The 21,260-nt window shown below is 40.3% G+C and overlaps 1 protein-coding gene across 3 annotated transcripts; it reads left to right on the top strand.

The window, feature by feature from the left end:
* Positions 1-1,008: 1,008 nt before the first annotated feature.
* LOC311487213 (sodium- and chloride-dependent GABA transporter 2-like) lies at positions 1,009-20,174 on the top strand (the record flags this gene model as incomplete). Of its 3 annotated transcripts, none has more annotated exons than XM_084543409.1 (15): positions 1,009-2,814; positions 3,166-3,339; positions 3,476-3,610; positions 6,685-6,825; positions 7,182-7,269; positions 8,754-8,886; positions 11,526-11,660; positions 11,841-11,944; positions 12,554-12,678; positions 13,086-13,198; positions 13,300-13,437; positions 13,796-13,898; positions 15,044-15,144; positions 16,484-16,654; positions 18,117-20,174. In XM_084543409.1, the coding sequence occupies 14 exons, from the start codon at positions 3,177-3,179 to the stop codon at positions 18,264-18,266; spliced, it is 1,800 nt and encodes a 599-aa protein (XP_084399535.1). In that variant the 3' UTR covers positions 18,267-20,174. The 3 variants fall into 3 exon arrangements, with proteins under 3 accessions (XP_084399535.1, XP_084399534.1, XP_084399536.1); XM_084543408.1 differs by having other exon boundaries at positions 2,807-2,814; positions 3,152-3,339; XM_084543410.1 differs by lacking the exon at positions 13,300-13,437 and having other exon boundaries at positions 2,807-2,814; positions 3,152-3,339.
* Between the last annotated feature and the right edge of the window lie 1,086 nt (positions 20,175-21,260).

Here is a 21,260-nt window from a genome sequence, read left to right as displayed (position 1 = left end):
ATGTTAGCATGATGATGTGTGTCAATGAGCACTGAATGCAAAGTACAGCCAAGAACAAAAATAAACGCTTAGTTCTGAAGGAATCTGGTTAAACCTGTCAAAGGGTCAAAGGTCAAAGTGATGTTCTTTGGACTTGTACAGAACTGCCTGTGATAGCATCACAAGAGAAAAAGTCAAGAGATGTTTTTTTGACAAATTCTTCAGGAAGTTCTTAATTTTGACCTGCTGGTGTCACTGGAGGAAATGTCAGAAGTTGTTAATCACATTTGTCAAGATATTTTAGTCTGGACCTATGTCTGTGAAGCTTCTCAGTCATCCAGGTCATGGTATATCTTAGCTTTTTTTTTTTTTTTTTTTTGGTTTTACAAAGCCAAAAAGGTTTTATCAGGGTTTCTTGAAGACGTTTCACCACTCATCCACGAGGCTTCTTCATTTACAACTGACTGGTAGGGATGTCTGCGTATTTGTTTCAGAACATCTGTTAAAAAAAACTCAGGCCATGGTCCGTTTCACACGGGTGGCGCTCAGAGATGATCTTTAGGTCAAATCCATGTCAAAGAATTCAAACATTTTGATCTTGCTGATATCATTGGAGGTAAAGTCATTAGGATGCATCCTCTGGGTTCCACAGTATTTCATACCAGTCACTGATTGTTGTCAGGTTGTTTAAGTTTGGACGTACTGTAAGTCTATGAAGATTCTCAGTCATCCAGGTTGTAGTATATCTAAAGCAAAACTAAAATAAAAAATAAAATGCTCAAACAAAAGGACTTGCTCTCAGGGTTTCTTGAAGATGTTTCACCACTCATTCAGGTGGAAGTGAAGAAGCCAAGTCCGGTTGCCTTTGATTTAGATAATTTAGTCTGGAGAAAAGTGGCGCCCATAGAGATCCTTCACTGTTGTGGTTAAAGAATCAATGTTTACATTCTTTAGAGGGAGCTCAGCACACAGCGTGACGCAAGGAGTGCTGGAAAGCAAGAGAGAAAACACTGTGGTTCACTGCTGCAGCGTCGTGCCGGCTCGACAAGAACAGAATAACGGTACTCTACAAAAAAAAGTCCTGTTTCTTAGAAGAAAAAAAAACATTACTCTGGTGAAAGTAGTCAAAAGGTAATCAAAATAATACAGCATCTAAGTAGAGACTAGTAACAGGTGTGGACATGAACTGTTTGTTTTCCAAAGTAAAACCAAAGGGTGCAAAATGGTGAAGCATCTCCGGAACAAAAACTGACATGCAGCCAATTTATCTGTATCCCTGAACCTGTATTTCTGGCTTCGTCAATCGTACTGTATCTTCGGCAGAAGAGGCTGATTTTGTCCCGTTATACGACAGCCCTCATTCAGCCTTGTTCCCAGAAACAATATTGTGCCATTCATTCCACTAAAGCCTTGCTAATTAGGCATAACATGAGCTGGGTTTCAGTCTAACCCTCTTACTCAATAATATAGAAGCTGTTCAGTCCATCTATTCAGAGAGAGTTATTGTCATCGGATTGAGTTTAACAAGCTCGTGGTATATTTTACATAGCTTTTCGTGCGCCTGACGAGACTGCAGCGGCCCTGGTTTGGAGGCTACCCATCAAAATGTAGAAAAATGAAGTGTGAGGCTAAAAGAAAAAAAAAATGATGAGCCCCTTATAATTCAAAGATTAGATAAAAAATCAGTCATCAATTAGATCATTTTATTTGCATATTTTAGGAGCATATCCAAAACAAAACAAGCTTAAACATGGACAGCTACGCTGAACATCTGATACAACTGGCTTCTGAAGAACTGGGCATGTTTACAGGTCTGACAAGTTTGGATGAGTGTCCCAACATCTTTGAGAAACTCTCCTAAAGACCAGCTTTTTCTTTCTTTTGTGATATACTACGATTTGGATGACCGAGAACTTTCACGGATTTATTTTAATACTATACAAGTGAAAAGCTTTCCTTTGGACTGTCTCGCTGTAATTATTCACTGAAAAAGAACGCAGATAACACATTCCACCCTCCATATGTGGGGTGTGTTAATAAAGATAAGATGAACTTTGATGCCACAGAGCCGCATCAATAAATAATATTATATAAGTGTCACAGAAGAACAAGAAGTACTGAAAAGACAATCCTTGTATAAGCCAAAAAAAAAAAAAGGGGGAAGTGAGTACAATATAAAAACTAAAAATATGCCGTTTTATGAACAGAAGTTTTTAACACGTTGTAAATATCAGAATTCACCTTTGACGTGTCGTGAAAATACGTTTAAAAAGAAAAGAATAATGAGATTTCCAAGCGCTAGCGATGTCTAGGAATACTGGACAATGACAGGAAACTCGATGGCCAGGTTTACTTGTGCACATACACGTGATTATTTGCATATGGGACTGGTTATTTCTGTTTTTTTTCATGTGATGCATGACACACAGCAACAAATTCCCAGTTGGCAGTTGACGGAAGCCTGTTTACTGACAAAGCAGAGACTGCTCAGCTGCTTTGGTTTAGTTGTTGGTGCTACTGTGCTAATCTCCATAACTCAAGGTTCTCCCGTCTGAGTGGAAAATTACAGCAAGGAAGTAGTGGCTTTATCAAGACCCATTGTCAGTGCCAAACACTTTTTTTTAACTGAGGCAGCACAGTGTGCAGACGAATCCGACAATAATTAGGTCATAGAGGAGCCAAAGGAAACCATAGCTACTTTGTTTCTCACTTTGGCTCTGCTCATGACATGTTGTTTGTGTAGAGATTCAGCGGTGCACCCAGCTGAGAGGAATACTGATCAGTTTGCCGTTGCTACACGGGTTTCCTGGGGGAGGGGAGCTTTGTGATGGAGGGGTAAGTGTTCTCTGTGCTTTTTTTTGTTTTGCACTCGACTGCTAAATGCATCGCTTTGACTCCAAAATGTGCTCTAATAAGTTGCAGCTTTCCGTAAAAAACACTTGCCAGGGAAAACTTTCCGTTCCTGATAATCCTGCGAGCCTCAAGTTCATTGAATAAATAAAGCTTTTGAGTGCCTCTGTCGAAGAATCAGCTGAGAAGTTTTGTCTGTGTGCAGAGCTTTCAAGATTTGACAGTCCTTGTCCTATAAATGTGGAGGTGGTGTGGGCGGACATTTCAGGTCAGGTTTCATTGTATCTGTTGGGTGATCCGCTGCTGTTTTGAACATGTCAAGGGAATTTCTCAAAGGAAACAGCAGCATGGAGGTGCCAGGCCAAGATAACAGTCTAGTGAAAAAGACTCAGCTGTTGGACCGTGGCCAGTGGGCGAATAAGGTGGAGTTCCTGCTGGCCGTAGCAGGAACCCTCGTTGGTTTGGGAAACCTCTGGCGGTTCCCCTACTTGTGCTACAAAAATGGAGGAGGTAAGCAGGATTCCTACACGAGTGAACATCATATTTTATTTAATTTAAATCTATGAAGCAACCCTTTCAATTGAATGTGTCTGTCAACACTGTAAAGAACCTGAGGTGTCTAAGTTAAGTGTAATCTTTCTCTCAGGAGCGTTTCTCATTCCATACGTCCTGTTTCTGCTCACTTGTGGCATCCCAATGTTCCTCCTGGAGACGGCCATGGGACAGTTCACATCTCAGGGTTGTATCACCTGCTGGAGGCACTTCTGCCCTTTGTTCGAAGGTCAGTGCTTGAAAGGAAACTGCAAATAGCCGTAGACGCTGTGTAAAGATGTCCCTTGATTCACACAATTTGAACATTTGCCTGCATTGAATGTACAAAAATAGCGTGTAAAAGAAATATGCCGTTCTTTCAGAGCAAAATGTTTTACTACTTATTTGACCAAATAATGTGCAGATGTTGGGAACTTGTGATTTATAGTCTGGAAACTTATCTTACAATGTTGAGGCTGAAACCCTGTAAAAAAAATAAATAAAATAGCTTTAGCTGATTTGACCAATGATGATGTTATTTAGACAAATCAAACAAAACAGATTCACACAATGATTTTATTACCCAGTCCCATAGGAATGGTTGACTTGTGAACAAAGAGAAACCTGTACGCTGCTCCCTGAGTGCAGTTGTTTGTTCTTAGTCCTCAGTAACCGGACACTGTGGTCACAAAGGTCTGTCTGTTGGTGCTTAACTTCTCCATATGACAGATTATGTCACGCAGAGAAGTGTTTGATTGTCTCCATCTATGCAGGGAAGTTACTGAACTCAGATCCCAGTTCTCACCAACACTTTTGATATGGTAATGTTGATGCACTCAACAATTAGTTGAAACATGTTCTGTAATCTGTTGAGGCCAGATCCCCACCCATATTTTCCAAGGGAGCACCTTGTCACGTACACCAAAGTGGGTAACATGAATGATTAACACATTAAACAAAAAGTGCACAGTATTTCCTTGTTATAGTATCAATTAAAAGTGTGGCATTATGCAGTTATTGGGTTTAGCCTCCTTTATGCAATTTGATACCAACAAATAAAGTCTCACGCAAGTCTGGATGACGGAAAAGTGACAGATGTCTTTCACAATATTTCTTCCTGTCTCTTTAACATGCTGCAATAAGATTACCAACCTAAACATGTCAGTTAACCCGAACCTGACTGGTTTGCCATCTGGAGGAGAGGGAGGAAATTCTATACCTTCAGCTGTTGTTTAAAGATTACTGATCTTTGCTACACTAAGCTGGTCCACCTGCCCCAGAACAGCTGCACTATCTGGCACACCGTTGTAGCTAACTACACCAAAATGTGCTTTACATCCTTGCTCTCTGAGCTTGTATAGCGGCGGTACCGCCTTTAAAGCTTTAATACAGCTGAACGAAAACACAATTAGACACTTGAGCCACTCTTCACGAATGTCTTTCGATGACAAATTGTTAAAGGACCTGTATTTAAAAAAAAAAAAAAGAAGCGGAATCAAACTTCAAACTGAGTAGCCCATATAAAGAAGTCCCAAATATAATTTCCTGGCGCGTGGTGATGTTTAAGACTGACCCGTAGCCGGGGAACGTTCATACCAGCAGAGACAGTAAGTATGCAAGGTGTGTCTTTCAGTTTATTAAAAGGCAGTGCTGATGTTTGGTGTTGTTTTTTGGCCAGTCTCATTGGTGGCAGTAAGTGCATTTTTGTTCTGTCACTCCCAACATTAAACTGCAGATAAAAGCAACTTTTTCACAGTCCATAGATAAGCTAAGTAAGAGGTACTGGTCTCTGGCTAAAAATAGTTGCGCCACCACTGTCCGTCAGTTTCAAATTGCATGTTTGGCACATTGCCTATATCATGTCAACGCCCAGTTTAAAGTTCTCCCACGCAGCGGAAATCACAGCTAGGGCGAACTGAGACGTCACTGATTTTCTGTGTGAGCCAGTAGTATCACATTTTACCAGTGCAATTCAAGTACAAATGATGTATATATTATAGTACAAGCATGTGTACCAAAAACATTAAAACAACTATGAACACGCAAATCTATCAGAATAGTCAAATATTAGAGTTTAGCAATGAAAAAAATAAAAAATATATTTGGACAAACAACAGCAGCTTCACCGAAGATCACAGCTACTGTTTCACTACTGTTTTATGGAAGCTATTCTTTGATATGTATGGTATTAATTCTGTTGGAATAATACCTTGGTTGTTTTCTTCTTATTCTTTGTACACCTCTGAGTTTATTCCATGGTTTATAGTGAATGTTTTCCGACGTTACTTTAAGAAAAACCGACCCCCTCCATGATCTGCCGGCACAGTGACTGCCGCCTGTTTGGAGGTCATCCCCTCCAGTAAACTGACTTGAACGCTGAAGGCCGCACGTAGGATGTGCGTTATCATCATCTACAAATAACCCATATCTCTAAAATGTTTTCTGTGCATACTTGTTTGGAAATGTGCGGTGCTTCTTGATAATGACTGCATTTCTTGGATGTCATTAAATGTCACTCCTCCAATGTCTAGGTTCCTTTGAATTCGTCCAAGGGCCGAATGCTTGTGTGTATCTTAAACCACCTGCAGTCCTATGGGCATGTGCCAAGTCGGGACCTTTTTCCAATGATGAACACTTGATAGATTCTCCAAACAGGAAGGAATACCGAGCACCGACTAGGCATCTGACTTAATCCCAGCTGTCTTTTACTTTCATAGTCCCTCTGTACCCATACTCCGAGTTGTGTCAGGTAACCCTTGTTGCTTGTTTCTCGTCTGATTTGTCTATTATGCTTTCTGGGTTTAACTGTGCACATTTTGCTCTCGGCCCCCCCAAACGTTTTGACAACATGCACAACTGTGGAGGAGAGAAACAAGTGCTGATTGGATGAGTAGAGTGCATTTCTTTGCACAGAGAGAGAGAAATTGCCTGACTTCTGACCTCACTGCACTTGTTTTTAGCACTTGCGCTCAAGGTAATTTATAGTGATTAATAGAAGTCAGTCACATTTAAGTTCACATTTAAGTTCAAACAGGTGCCTCCAGCAGTGGAGTATATCTGTTAATTGTAGACATGTCCCACTAAGTTTTACAATCTGAACATTTCAGAGGTGTTTGCGCCATGTAGTTCACACTTTCTCAGGTGATAACATAGTTATTGCATTTAAGTTAAAAAGGACAGTGGTGCTGTACTGTATGTGTTTTTTTATGGATGGAACATTACATGGAATAAAGGAAGCTATTATGGACATAATAATTACTGCACACCGTGTCACTTTGTTTATAATCATACTCTTAAATGATCACACCTTGTCTGTCTCCACAGGGATCGGTTATGCCACCCAGGTAGTGATTGCTTATGCCGCAGTGTCATACATCGTTATCCAGGCCTGGGCCTTCTTCTACCTCTTCTCATCCTTCAGCCCTGAGCTTCCCTGGGCGAGCTGCAGGAACGAATGGAACACAGGTAGATATGCAGGCAGATGCAGAATTAACTCGGCTGATGTCGATTGTGTTCCTCATCAGTTTGTCATTTCTTGTAACAGAGAAACACAGAAGGCTTTATCCTTTTAAAACTTCAGTTAAATCAAGAGATTGATATCATAATGGCCCTAAAGTTGGGTGATTAAAAGTGTCCTTAAGATCAGAACTGTTAGTTCCAGTAGTAAGGTGTGGTTTATGTGGTTCACTAGTGTTTAAGGCTTTTAATTTTAGGAACCTCTAAATCAGCAATGCTTTGGTGCAGCTCTCTGTTTGCGCCCTCTACTCCACTTTGATCAAATCCTGTTTTTTATTTTTTCCTTCTTCTTCTTTTTTTCTTAGATGCTTGTGTTGAATTTGGTAAAGCAAATGTTTCCTCCAACTGGACAGCCGCTGCAAATGCAACAACTGCTGCCACAGAATTCTGGGAGTAAGTGAAATTCACCCCTGTCGTCTTTTGTGAGAAAGATTCAGACGCTGTTGTCTTGTGTGTGCCTGTCTGTTATATGTCTTTCGCCACCTGGTCACATTGTACACACACCCTTCAAAAGTTCAACAACAGGTTTTTGCAGTCACTGGGAAGCAGCAAACCCTCTAGTGCCTCCAACAAGTCAATGTACGTGTTTAATATATCTAGTCCTTTGGTCTGCCTTTTGGTATGAAATGTCTTAACAATTACTGGATAGGTTGTCATGATTTTACAGGTATCCACAGCGCCCAAAGGATGAATCCCACAGATTTTGGTGATTTCCAGACGTTTCCTCTTGTGCCACCAGGTCAAGGTTGGGATTAAGGCTGGAGATTTGGGCCAGACATTAGTGATCGCCTCAAGGGATGGATCCTAATCAATGACTTTTTCTCTAGTTCTACCAAGGTCAATTGTTTTTTTTTGTTTGTTTTTTTTGTTGTTTGTTCGGTTTAATACTTTGGCTTCTGACTAAATACCTGCAAAACCTTCTCATCAGCCCCGAATGTGCTGGTTGTTTATTGCTACTTGGCAAATGTTAGCATGCTAACATGCACAACTGTTATCAGACAGCAATAGATATTACCTGCTAAACACCTGCATGTTTCCGTTAATGTTTTAACCATGTTGGCATGTAAGCATTAGCATTTAGCACAGCATTACAGTGGCAGCCTCGCAGAGTTACTGTACTTTTCTTTCATTGAGACAGGACTGGCTGAAGAAAATGCTGTTCAAACACTTCTTTTTGATTTTAGTAGTCCTTTTTGAGATTTATTAAATGAAGGGAAATGACTTGAAATGAGTGCATGACTGGTCAGTATTTCTGACAAAGAACAATTCAGCAATACAGGAATATTTTTCAGCATATGCTAATGAACATGTCACTGGGATCGCTTTGTTGTGGCTCTTTGCCAGGACAGCATCACCGTCCTACAGTGCAGAACTTTTGTCTCCTCCTTTTGGCAGGGGGAGACAAAAGTTCATTTGTGTGCATTCTGTATGAGCTACACCACAGATTACCTCGGTCCTTTCCCGATATTCACTAGCCACACCAGACATAATCGGTGATTGTTTTCCCTGTAAATCACTTTCTCTTTTTAGACAGTAATCCTTCCTCTGAACTCTCAGAGAGTCTTTTTTGACTGAAGCATTGGAAACTTTTCTTGGATGCTTCCTACTTTCCATTTCATTTATCCCCCAATCACCAGGGAACTTTTGTTATATTTGTATCTTTCATTTTTCCACCATAGGTTCCGCGTACTCCTTCTCCATCACTGCAGCCTTCTTCAGCTCAGTGTTTTCTTCTGCAGGGCCATCCATGTGATAAGTCACATTGATCTTCTTCATAATAATGGCCTTCTTTATTACTCTAGGATCACTGATAGTAGCCTTGAACAAAGTCCTCAGTGTTTTTGTCTCTAAAGTGCTCTTGCTTTGTGTCTCTCTAGGAGACGAGTGCTGGGAATATCTCAAGGGATTGAGGAGATTGGCATCCTGAGGTGGGATTTGGCCTTGTGTCTCTTGCTGGCGTGGATCTTGTGCTACTTCTGTGTTTGGAAAGGAGTGAGATCCACTGGAAAGGTAGAACAACTTCTTCAAACGATGATTTATTGCAGTCTGTCTCAATATATAACAATAATAAAGTATTCCCTTGTGGTGTTTCGATGGTGATCACTCCATTTCCTTTGGCCATGTTAATTCAAAATCAAAGTAGACATGGCCTTTTCATCAGTTTTATGGATGTCAAAAAAAAAAAAAGTGTCATAAAAGCAGTAACGTGCTGTGACAGAAACACAAGATGGAAGAACAACAATAATTTTACACTCAGCAAAAACTGGAGTGCTGATTAACCTCCCACAGAGTTGATTTTAACACTTTTTCAGGGTTTACATAGCTCCACACTCTACAGAGTTTAATCTTCAAAATAGTTAATTATTTAACACTGTGTCAGGGTTACTTCTTTAACTCACCAAACTGGGTTAAATTAACACTGAGCAGTTTATCATTAACACTATGTCAGAGTTCCTTCTTTAACTCACCAAACTGGGTTAAATTAAAACCGAGCGGTTTATCATTAACACTGTGTCAGAGTTCCATTTTAACTCACTAAACTGGGTTAAGTTAACACTACACAAAAATAACACTACTTTTGCTTACTTTTTATTTGGGTAGTTCTAATTGATATGCATGTAATAATTGAATATAACTTTATAATACAATGATAATTAAACTTGTGACAGAATGATTAATTCCAAGAAAAACTATACATTTTCAAAAACATTTACTTTTAGGCTTTTTTCCCCCATGCAGTCAATTACAGTTTTTCTCAGTTGCTAAAACACTAAAATCCATTGGCTGAAGAAAGTTCTCAGTTGCTTGAACTCATTAAGCTAACTGTTCAGTCTGTTGTCAATGCCTTAAACCATTTCACATGGTTTAGCAAAACTCTAAACACATTCTCATTCTTAAAACACATTCTGCACTCTAATGCACATGTCATCCATACTGGTAAACACAAGTGGCAACAATTACATATAAAGAGAGCAGAAATGTCATTGATTGAACACAATCAGTCAAAATTGATTTCACTTCTTTCAAATGATGTGACAACCAATATAAGCCAGTTCAGAGAGCAAACAGGTTGTTGAAGGTGGGAATGAGAAAGTGTGAGAATGGACAGAAGAATTTATGTGAGAGGACGAGGACGAGTGCATATGCGAGGTGGGGGACGAGGAGAAAGAGGAGGAGGGCAAGAAAGAGAAAGAGGAGGACGAAGAGGAAGAGGAAGAGGAAGACAAAGAGTGGAAATATCTGATGAAATTCGAGCAACAATCATAGACCATGTTGTTGGCTGTATATGGTACAATAAACAAATTGTATGGCCCTGAACATTGTGCTTTCCATTTGTTTTCAGTACTGACTGCTCAATAGATTTCGACTGGTTACAGGTTCATATCATCAAAGAACAAGAATTACAGTATCACAGAGATAAAGTTTTTGAGATGCAGGGTACAGCACTGTAAAAATAAGGGTACAAGAAGGAGGAAGAACAAAAAAAATGCAAAGAGCAAAACAGTAATTTCTGATCAATTTTGAGCTTTTTGTATAATGACAGAAACATATGAAATTTGTTTTGAGATTAAAAATGTAGTTCTTCCTGAGAACTATATGTTTTGAACAATGTGTTTTCTATTTTTTGGTGTATTGTTTACTGACTGCTCGATAGTGTATGTAATTTTGAGCAATTTGTTTATTATTTGAGAGCAGTGTTTGATTTTGGGCACAGGTAAAACTGTTTTGAGGCCAAAGTTTCATTTTGGGCACACGTAAAACTGTTTTGAGGCCAAAGTTTCATTTTGGGCACACGTAAAACTGTTTTGAGGCGAAAGTTTCATTTTGGGCACACGTAAAACTGTTTTGAGGCCAAAGTTTGATTTTGCAAGAGGAGTCAGAGGTTTTGTAAATCGTGCTTGAAGCTGAGGTTTTGTGTTTAAGGTTTTGAGAAAATGGAGCAAGGTTTCAGAAATTGTGTTTTAGCAATTGAGAAAAACTGTAAAACATAACAAATGACGGTATAATGTACAAACGGTCATCTGCAGCACCGTATGAGCTCTGAATATCAAATGCTTTGCAACATTTAAATTCAGTTATTTTTATTACACACCTTTCTTCAGTTGGTAATATTTTGAACGCATGGTGATGTTCATCAAAATTCTCTGTAAATAGCTTGTGTGTCAATAAAAAAATGCCATCTTCAACCAGAAGTATAGCAAGTATTTGACAAAAGACTGGCATGTCTTCCTCCATTAAACTGCAAACAACAAGTCCAGCTTTGTGCTCTACACCATCAAGTTTAACCCAACTTGTTGAGAAAACATTTTGGTTTTTGGTTTTGGTTTTTGGAATTTTTGAAATAATCTTTAAACAACTTACGCTTAGCCTTAGCTCCAGCCAACGCTGCCTCCATCTGTGAAATCAGCTGCAGCACATGGAAGATGAGCAGTAGGCTATTAATTGATTCACGCGTTCACCTTGGCTGAAGCGCAGGGGCCTACCAAGCAAATTAGTAGCATTAGTCAAGCTTGGGTTAGTGCTGTTAAATAACAGTGAACACTAATCAGAATGTGTTAAAACGACACTTTGAAATTTCAACACTCTTTTTTTGCTGTGCAGTTTTCCCACCTACACAGACGTAACCTGCCTTTGTTTCACGTTGACAGGTAGTTTACTTCACAGCCACCTTTCCGTACCTCATGCTGGTGGTTCTGTTGGTCCGTGGACTCACTTTACCCGGAGCTATGGACGGCCTAGCTTTCTACCTGTACCCTGACCCCACAAGGTTGGTGGACCCTCAAGTAAGTAATAAAAGACAAACCGGTCGTAATAATGCTGCGTAAAGATAAACTGCAAGTTTGGTTGCCTCCCACGGAAGCCCAAGCACTTTAAAATACACTATTTTCGCAATGCATTTTACAGCAGGTGAATGGGTGCATGTAAAATAATATATATTTGTGTGTGTGTTGGGATCTGCTTAGGTCTGGATGGACGCCGGTGCGCAAGTTCTTTTCTCGTTTGGGATTTGTCAGGGGAGTTTGACGGCTCTGGGCAGTTACAATCAGTACAACAATGATTGTTACAAGTAAGTTCATTCTGCTCTGCTTTCTGGCCTTTATTTAAATATGTTATTAAAGTGCCATTAAACGGCTACACCAATCAGCCACAACATTAAAACCACTGACAGGAGAAGTGAATATCATTGACCATCTTGTGACAATACAATGTTCTGCATTCCTGGCATTCATTCATGTGGATGTTACTTAGACATGTAGCATCCGCCTAGACCAGACCAGGCACCCCCACCCCATAGCAATGACACTCCTTGATGGCAGCAACCATCCCCAGCAGGATGCCGCCTGACACAGACAAAAACGGTTTAGGAACATTAAAAGCACAAGCACAAGGTGTTGACCTGGCCTCCAAATTGACTAGATCCCAAACTGATCAAGTATCTCCCCTCAACCCACGGGACCCAAAGGCCCCCACTGACAACATTGTGTTGCCAGACACCACAGGACACTCTCAGAAGGCCCATGTCCATTCTCTGATGAGTCACAACTGTTAGAAACAAACTACAGCCGTGGCTAACAATATGTATATGTATTATAGATAGATTATTACAATTATATTAATAGAATAGAAATACTGAAAATTTGTTGAAGACTTTGTGTTTTTTTGTTTGTTTCCTCAGGGACACATTTCTCCTGTGTTTGGTAAACGGTGGCTCCAGTTTTGTAGCAGGGTTTGCAATCTTTTCTGTTTTGGGCTTTATGTCCTATGAACAAGGACTGCCAATATCTGAAGTGGCTGCCTCTGGTAAGAACATCACAATTACATTTAATAAAGCGGCCACTGGTTACGAATGTTTTGAATGTACGCCACCCGTCCTGGAAACTCCCTTACAGGATAATAATGCACTCAGGGACACGATATCCATTATCCACAGAAGTGAAACATGTAAAAAGTACACCAGACATGCAAAGAAAATATGTGCAGTATGCAAATGTCAAAGACAATATGTCTTTGCAAAATAGGCAAACAATGACATGTCTCTGCATTGCATATTTTTCATAGTGAAATTTTCCAGACTTCATACTTAAATGAAAAGTAAAAGTATTGCAAAGAAAAACGGGAATCTATGTGGTAGCTGAAGACGGGGCATGCAGAGTGTGTTTTATCTCTAAATCTTTAAACTGAATGGCTGCATATGTTCCCGCGTACAGGACCAGGCTTGGCATTTATTGCCTATCCACGTGCAGTAGCCATGATGCCTTTCCCTCAGTTGTGGGCTATATGTTTCTTCGTCATGGTCATCTTGTTGGGTGCAGATACACAGGTAAGAGAAAACATATTTTCACTGAGCAGTTTAGAAAGCTCGTTGTGTGACCTGCCTTTGGTTGTTACTGAAGGTATTTCATTACCCTGTGTCTCTGGCAGTTTGTGAGTCTGGAGTGCTTGATGACCTCCCTAACGGATATGTTCCCCACCGTGTTTCGGAGAGCGTATCGACGAGAACTGCTGCTGCTTTGCCTCTGCTCCGTTTGCTTCTTTCTCGGCCTCCTTCTTGTCACGGAGGTGTGATCTCTAACTTTACACATTTTTGTGTCTGTAGCGTGCGTGTGAGTGTGAATGGTTGTCTGTCTCTCTGTGCTAGCCCTGTGGCAGACTGGAGACCTGTCCAGGGTGTACTCCGCCTCTAGCTTGATGACAGCTGGGACAGGCTTCAGCCCCCCCTTCCTAGGGCAAGGACAAGCGGTTACAGAAGATGAATGAACGAATGAATGAATGTGTCTGCAGCAAAGCCTGAGTTCAAAAACACACTAAAAAGTTATTTTTTATACGCTGCCGCATACTGAAAAGCTTTAGCAACAATCTGGTGTGTCGTTTTTGTGTTTTGACACGCTGTAACTGTCAAATCTCTATCTTCCTGCAGGGTGGCTTGTATTTCCTTCAACTCTTTGATCACTATGTTTGTAGCGGCAACAATCTTCTCCTTCTCTCTGTGTGCCAGTCAATAGCGATTGGATGGATATATGGTAAGTTGCTTGTCTTGTCAACACCCAGTGTTTGTCTTGTGGTTAACCTACATACTCGTCTAATAACGCGGTGACAGTAAGCCGTTATGTAGATGTTAGTTCCTTTTGTTTGTTTGACAGAAAGAAAGTGAAAAGAACGCGGTCTCAGTTGATTTCACGAAACCTGAAGCATCTGATTAAATGTTCAGCTGAAGCCACAAAAATAAACAGTGTCTGTTGGTTTTCAGACTCTAAACCACTGTAACCAATTGCTTTACTTTTGAAACACTTTCCCTTTGGACTCGTGCGTTTAGCTCATTGTTTTAAAGCTCACGGCATGATTAGTCCTGTAATTACATGGGAATGTCTAAAGCTTCCAAACCAGGTTACCCCTGTGAGGATTAGATGCTTATCATGAACTTAATATAACTGATTCAAATCCAGTCAAGGGCCTTTATTACTCTCTTCGCCATCTCCGAAACATGCGTTAAAAACCTGACTGAAAATATTTGTTGGGGCTTTATTATTCCAAAAGCGAGACCTTTGATTATACACTTACTCCCAGAAGTATGGGCGGGTCTTTTATCACAACAGCTAATACAAGAATCTAATCCTCACTTTAATTCATGTTCCCTTCGTGTTGAGATTTGTTCCCACCGTCACATGTTAAAGCTTATTTAAGCTTGATGGGCATGTCTTAAGGAGGGGTGTTTAGCCTGTTTGGCAGTCTTTTTCTGAATGACAATGAATACAAAAGATCTAGAAGTGCTCCAGACATTCGCTTTATAAAAAACACGCCCTCCACTCTTCCCACTCGGCCTTTGGGATTTAAATACTGACTCAAAAGTGTTGGTGGATAGAGTGGGAACATACTTGACATGTGAAGTGCAGACTTGAACTAATAGATCGATCTTCATTTCTTTTATATCAGTCAGTTAATCGGCTCAGGGAGGAGCACGTTTTGCTCACTTACAAGTGTGAGGTAAAATCGCAGTAAACAAAACCACACTGACTCTAAACTGTCACTAGGTTAAAGATTTGTCAAAACTTCATTCACTCGCTTTCAATAAAAATGAAAAGTTCTACCATGAGATAAAGCTTTTTTTCTTAAATCTTAATGTGTATGGATAATTCATTGTTATATGAACTTTCCATATTGTGAACAGGTGCGGATCGTCTCTATGACAACATTGAAGACATGATAGGTTATCGTCCATTTCCTCTAATGAAGATCTGCTGGCTTTACATTACCCCTGCTGTTTGTATGGTGAGTGGAAGATATTTATTTATTGGTGCACACTTTAGGTTGAAAAATAAGTCTTTTTATTCAAATTAAACATCTTTTTGGTCATTCATAGATTAGTTTTGAGGGATCTTGACAATATTGTGTACTGGTGGGTAGGGGGAGGCAGGGATGCACATGATGTTCGCGTTACTTGTGCTATATAGCGCAGGACACAACACGGGACATGGTGTATCTTCCCTTCTTTCCCAATCACTCTCTCACTAAAATTCATTTACCCCAACCAACCACCTCTGAGTAACAACAGAAGGAATGAGATGAGTCAAATGTACAAGACCACACATATTTGGTCAGTACAATAATAAACGACAAAGGCGAAAGGAAAACAAGTAACAGACAAAATTCTGCCACAGATTAGGCACTGAAAAAAGTTTCTTCTGGGAAACTTGTGGACCTGGCATTCACGTGGATGTTACTTAGACAAGTACCACCCACCTAGGCCAGACCTGACACCCCACCCCCCACCCCCACCCCATAGCAATGACACTCCTTGATGGCAGCGGGGTACAGCCTGACACAGGCACACACACAGAAACGGGTGTTGACCTGACCTCCAAATTCCCAAAGATCACAAACCGATCAAGTATCTCTGGGATGCGCTGGAATGAGCCTGATCCACAGAGGCCCCTCCCCTTAACCCAAAGGACCCAGCACCCGACGCCAGTGCGCAAGTTCTTTTCTCGTTTGGGATTTGTCAGGGGAGTTTGACGGCTCTGGGCAGTTACAATCAGTACAACAATGATCGTTACAAGTAAGTTCATTCTGCTCTGCTTTCTGGCCTTTATTTAAATATGTTATTAAAGTGCCATTAAACGGCTACACCAATCAGCCACAACATTAAAACCACTGACAGGAGAAGTGAATATCATTGACCATCTTGTGACAATACAATGTTCTGCATTCCTGGCATTCATTCATGTGGATGTTACTTAGACATGTAGCCCCTTAACCCAAAGGACCCAACATCCTGTTCCCAGACACCACAGGACACCCTCAGAAGGCCCATGTCCATTGTCTGATGAGTCACAACTGTTTTGGAGGCACAAGGGAGACGTACACCATATTAGGAAGGTGGTCATAATGTTATGCCTGATCAGTGTACATTTGGCTATAACTGGACTGGCTTTGACAGCTGGGATAGGCTCCAGGCCCCCCACGACCCTTCACGGGACAAGCGGTTACGGAAGCTGAATGAATGAATGAATGAATGAATGGAAAGCAAACATGTTATTGAGAAGTTGTAACTATAAATGTAACTATGTGAGAATGACTACTGTTGTTGTGTTGTTACTGTTGCTCTCAGGGGACCTTTATCTTTTCCGTGGTGAAATACAAGCCCCTCAAGTTCAACAAAACCTACGTCTATCCGACCTGGGCCTATGCTCTGGGCTGGTTCCTTGGACTGTTCTGCGTTCTCCTCGTGCCTCTGTGGATAATTTTTAAAGTCACCCAGATGAAAGGGACAGTTTTGCAGGTAGGTTACACTCTCTGAAGAAAAGCAGAAACTTTCAAAATACAACGTGATCCCAGTAATGAATCAGTTTAGATTAGTGTGAACATTTATATGTGTAAATCTGTTACGATTCGAGCCAGAGGCTACTGATCGACTTTGTGTGGCAAGACTAAAGAATTTGATTTACTTTCAAAGACAGTATGTGAGGTGATTCCCACTATATAGCAGAAAGAAAAGGTTAGTCCCTCAGAGACAAACTACACATTATATCCAACACCAAGACCGACTCAAATACAAGTAAGGCTGTAAGACAAGAATCCAGGTTGAAGCCTTAAAGTTGCGACATCAGTACATGTCAATGTCATATTCCTGCCTGAAGACAACACTTAAGTTGACACTTAAAAATGTGAGAAATTATGGGTTTGGAGACCCAGCCTCTTTTTGAATTATGCACAGGCTCATATATTTTTTTTATTTGACAGTTAAGAGAAATCTTGAAGTATTTCCTTTAGATTAATGTCTGTAAGTTACCACCTATCTCCAAATGAGGTAACACAGTGGTGATTGAGGCCATGACCAACTGCTGACATTAACCTTGCATTCCCAGTCTTATGAACTGTGTGACTGCGATGACAGAAATGCAGCAGTTATCTGTCTTTCTGTCTGTCTGTCTGTCTGCCAGAGAGGGGGAGCTGAGCCAATACAGCTTATTTTGAACCAGCGTACTAAACTAATGATTGTACTGCTGTTATGGAGGTGTGGAGCAGGTCCCAGTTGACTGACAAACACTGACTATAAAATAAAAAACAATGCAATGACTTCACCCACCGGGTTCCTCAAGAGTGGTTCTGAGGCTCAATTTGTGCAGCACAGGCCGTTGCCATCTTGGCAGACCCTGACTCTGCCTTAATCCCAGCTAATTCGATAAAAGGTGAAAGAGGTGGAGCATGGGTGCAACTGGACGGATGGGTGACAGGGTGCAAACAGAGTTTCTGAATATTTTCCCAAAAGGTCAGTTTTCACTTTGTTTGCACGTGGACAACAAGCCAAAATGCAATTTACTCTCATAGTACGATATCATACTATTAATTAGTAGCGAGTTCATCCAAAAAGCTTTTGGCCAAAAGTACTGATGAGTTTCTGATAGATTACTCTTAATTCGCTGGTGTTGCCCAAACAGGCCAAGACAGCCAAATACCCAACATCTGATTTGACAGGTTGAAAGTTCACAGAGCATATCTATGTAAACACGAAACCACAATGAAAATCCAGGGATCAAACAAAGTTATTACATGTCATCCTGGGGGGGGCATTAATATCTGTACCCATCTGATAGTTTAGACAGACATTTCCAGCATAAGTCAGGGGATCAAACACAAGTACAACTTCCCGGGCTTCCCTTTATTCGTTAAACAATAGCATTTGTAGTGTCTGTATTCTGTACTAAGTTCTGTTAAGAACTGTGTAAAACCTGTTTCAACAGAATCTCAGGCAGCTTTGTCGACCGGAAAACAAGACACACGGCACAGCAAAGCAACCGGAGCAGTGCCCTCTGAACCCAGACAACAATCTTGTGCCCACTGCCAACGACTACAAGGGAAGCAGTGGAGCCGAGATGGAGATGCAAGTATGAGGAGCCGCTTTTGATAAGGCTTTAAATGCAGTGTTTTTACTTCAAACTCCAGGTTTTGCAAGCTAAGCATCTTTAAGAAATTATGACAAGCAATACATTCTGATGACCTCCAGTTCAAATCAGGTCTGCAGCCTGTACAATCAAAGTCCTACAATGTAAACACAGTATTGAGATGCTTCAGGCTGCCACCTTCATATAGGATCATAGGATGTCAATTTCTACCAAGATGCAAAGGCAGATTTTTTAAACAATATACCAATCACAACATCTAAAAGTTTTAAAGATCTCCAGCTCCAAAGGAGGTGGCAGCTGATTTGTTGGTTCAGTGCAGTACAATGACTCATAGAAATGTTAAATGTTAAATAGTATCTGTCTTGTCTGGCTGTATTAACTATCCATGTTTAATATTTGTGTTTTGTTACATCTATTTATGTACATTTGTATTATTTTCATCCATGGTTTTGTCATAATTGTAGAGGGCACCATAAGTTTATGTCTGCTTCTAAGAAATATATTTTTCTTGTTGTATATGCTAGTTCCCAAGGGACTAGTGGGTAGTAAGGCAGCTTGAGGACCGTGAGGTCACTTGGTTTGATCCCCTGTATGCCCATGGATGAGGCCATGCCGTGAGTAACAACCTGAAAGCACCTCCCTGAGCAACTTTGTGAACATCTGTGTAAAAGCAAAAGTTGATGTGATTTGAAGACTTATACTGCCAAATCAAAATGTACAGAGTTGCAAAATGGGAATATTATTAAGCTTCAGCAGTAAAGGACTTTTAAGGCTACAAGATCTGGTAAATATTCTGCGATTTTGAATATATTTAAACTGCACTGTTAGACTGTAGCCACAATCCCATGATATTGATAATATTACATTTTCATCCAAAAAATAAAACTTTTTTTAAAAAAAAAAATAAAAAAATCAAGACAAATACTTGCAGCTCTGCCCCATTGAAAGTATAAATATGAACAACCGGTCGCCACTTCTTTGCATTGGCGCTATCTTGCGAGTTTGGAGCCAGAGTCTGCGCAGTACAGTCCGAGAGGGGAGCCACGTGGAGAAGCGATATCGTTGACCCGACCGTACTTCCGCCAGACTTACTCACGTTTTTGTTTAATTAAATCAGCGCTCTGCTCTACCTCCACCAGTTGCAAGGAAATGTTGGATTATACACTGTACTTACTTTTTATTTTTATTTTTTACATTTCTCACGGCCCCATGGGATCTCTTTACAGAGCTGTTGGCACGGCAACTGGTAGTCCATTACAACTTATCCACAAAAAATTGACACTTGCATCAACATTATATTAACTACCTAAAATGACAGAAATCATCCTTAAAAAACAAACAAACAAACAAAAAAACATATATATATATATTTGACATATATTTCAGTGTTTTAGTTTGGCCCAAGTCCCATCCACTAACACGGAGGAGGTGGAGCTTATGACCTATACTGCAGCCAGTCACCAGGGGGAGCTCTACTTGCTTTGGCTTAACTTTTGAGGAGCAGTACTGTTCGTCCATCTTTATTTACAGTCTGTGCTCTGCCCTCAGAACATGTTTTGATATATAACATACTATGTACAACCAATATACTATATTACAGTGTCATAGACGCACATTTTATGGGAGTGGGCTCAGACCTTTACACTGCACTGTGATTGTTTTACTGATGATGTAAATATCCATGATGGCTGATTCCTGAAAAATTAACTTCACTTTTTGGGTGATGTCAAAGATGTTATAAAAAAAAAAAAAAAAAAATGTAGTAAATATTAGTAACTGCACAAAGAATCACAAAACAGATTCACTGCCAGTCAATTCTTGTGGAGTTTTGTATAAGCCTGGGGAAATTATTTTACCGAATTATAACCATCCTCTAAGAAATTAAAATAAATGATGTATTATACTGTGTATTAATTTGTGTCCGCCTGTCAAATTCTTTTATCTTCATAATTATACAGCCTGCAATTTGCACAAGTTTTACTCCGTGGCCTAACGAGTTTTATGCATGCACTGCAAGCAGAGGTACAAAATCACTTCATGACATAAAATCTGTTAACTACATTCACTCAACCTTGTTTTTGAGGTAGTTGAGGTTCTGAGCGTTACATGCTGCTTTCATTTTTCATACAAAAAAATCTGATCAGTTTGTAAGATGTGAGGAAAATGTGTCCATGCAATAATAACGATCCTCTCATATAATGCTTTAAATTTTGATGCCTTAAGTACATTAAGTATGAAAAGGAGTAAAGATCTTACCGTGCACGTGTGTGCATCCTTTTATAACGGGGTTGTGTCCAAAATCACGTTCTTATCAAGCTCACGTGAAATAGTAGACACCTCTCTTCGCCTGAAGCGACTTGGATTAACTTTAAATACACGTCAGTTGTTCTTGGGTTATTTTTCTGACATCTTCTTGGTTGCATACAACTAAAGAGCTTTGGGCCACAAATATCTTAAAGCATCGCTCAGGTGAAGGCTAATAATTTCATGGCAATACATGGAAAGCAGTGAAGACAGCTAAGGAGTCGAACAAGTGGAGAAAGGTGGCACAACCGTAGCCCTGCCTAGAACAGGACGTCCCCTCCAAGATAGATGAGGAGTCAAAGAGAAGACCGGTCAGGGATATTTTTATACTCACATGCACTTTCAAACCCAACTAAACTTTGCAAACTAATATATTCAGTCCACCAGAACGACGTGGAGAGAGAAAGCATACGGCACAACAGCAAAAGAACGCCACACTCATAGTAGAGTACGGTGGTCACTGTATCTTAATTTGGGGCTGTTTTTTTCTTTGTCTGGAACTGGGGACTTAGTGAAGGTAAAGGGGACCTTGAATAGGTCCAAGTACCAGTCAGTTATATAAAAGAATCTGCTACAAAGCTGAAAACTCTCACCTTCCACCCTGACAATGATTGCAGGTGAGGGTCAAATCAACATCAAAGCAAGATTCAAGTGTTGGTATGGCCCAGCTGGAGTCCA

The sequence above is a fragment of the Chelon labrosus genome, assembly GCF_963514085.1.
Source record: "Chelon labrosus genome assembly, chromosome: 4".
Classification (NCBI taxonomy): Eukaryota; Metazoa; Chordata; class Actinopteri; order Mugiliformes; family Mugilidae; genus Chelon; species Chelon labrosus.
Note: the sequence above shows the minus strand (reverse complement) of the source record. Positions and strands in the feature narration are given on the sequence as shown.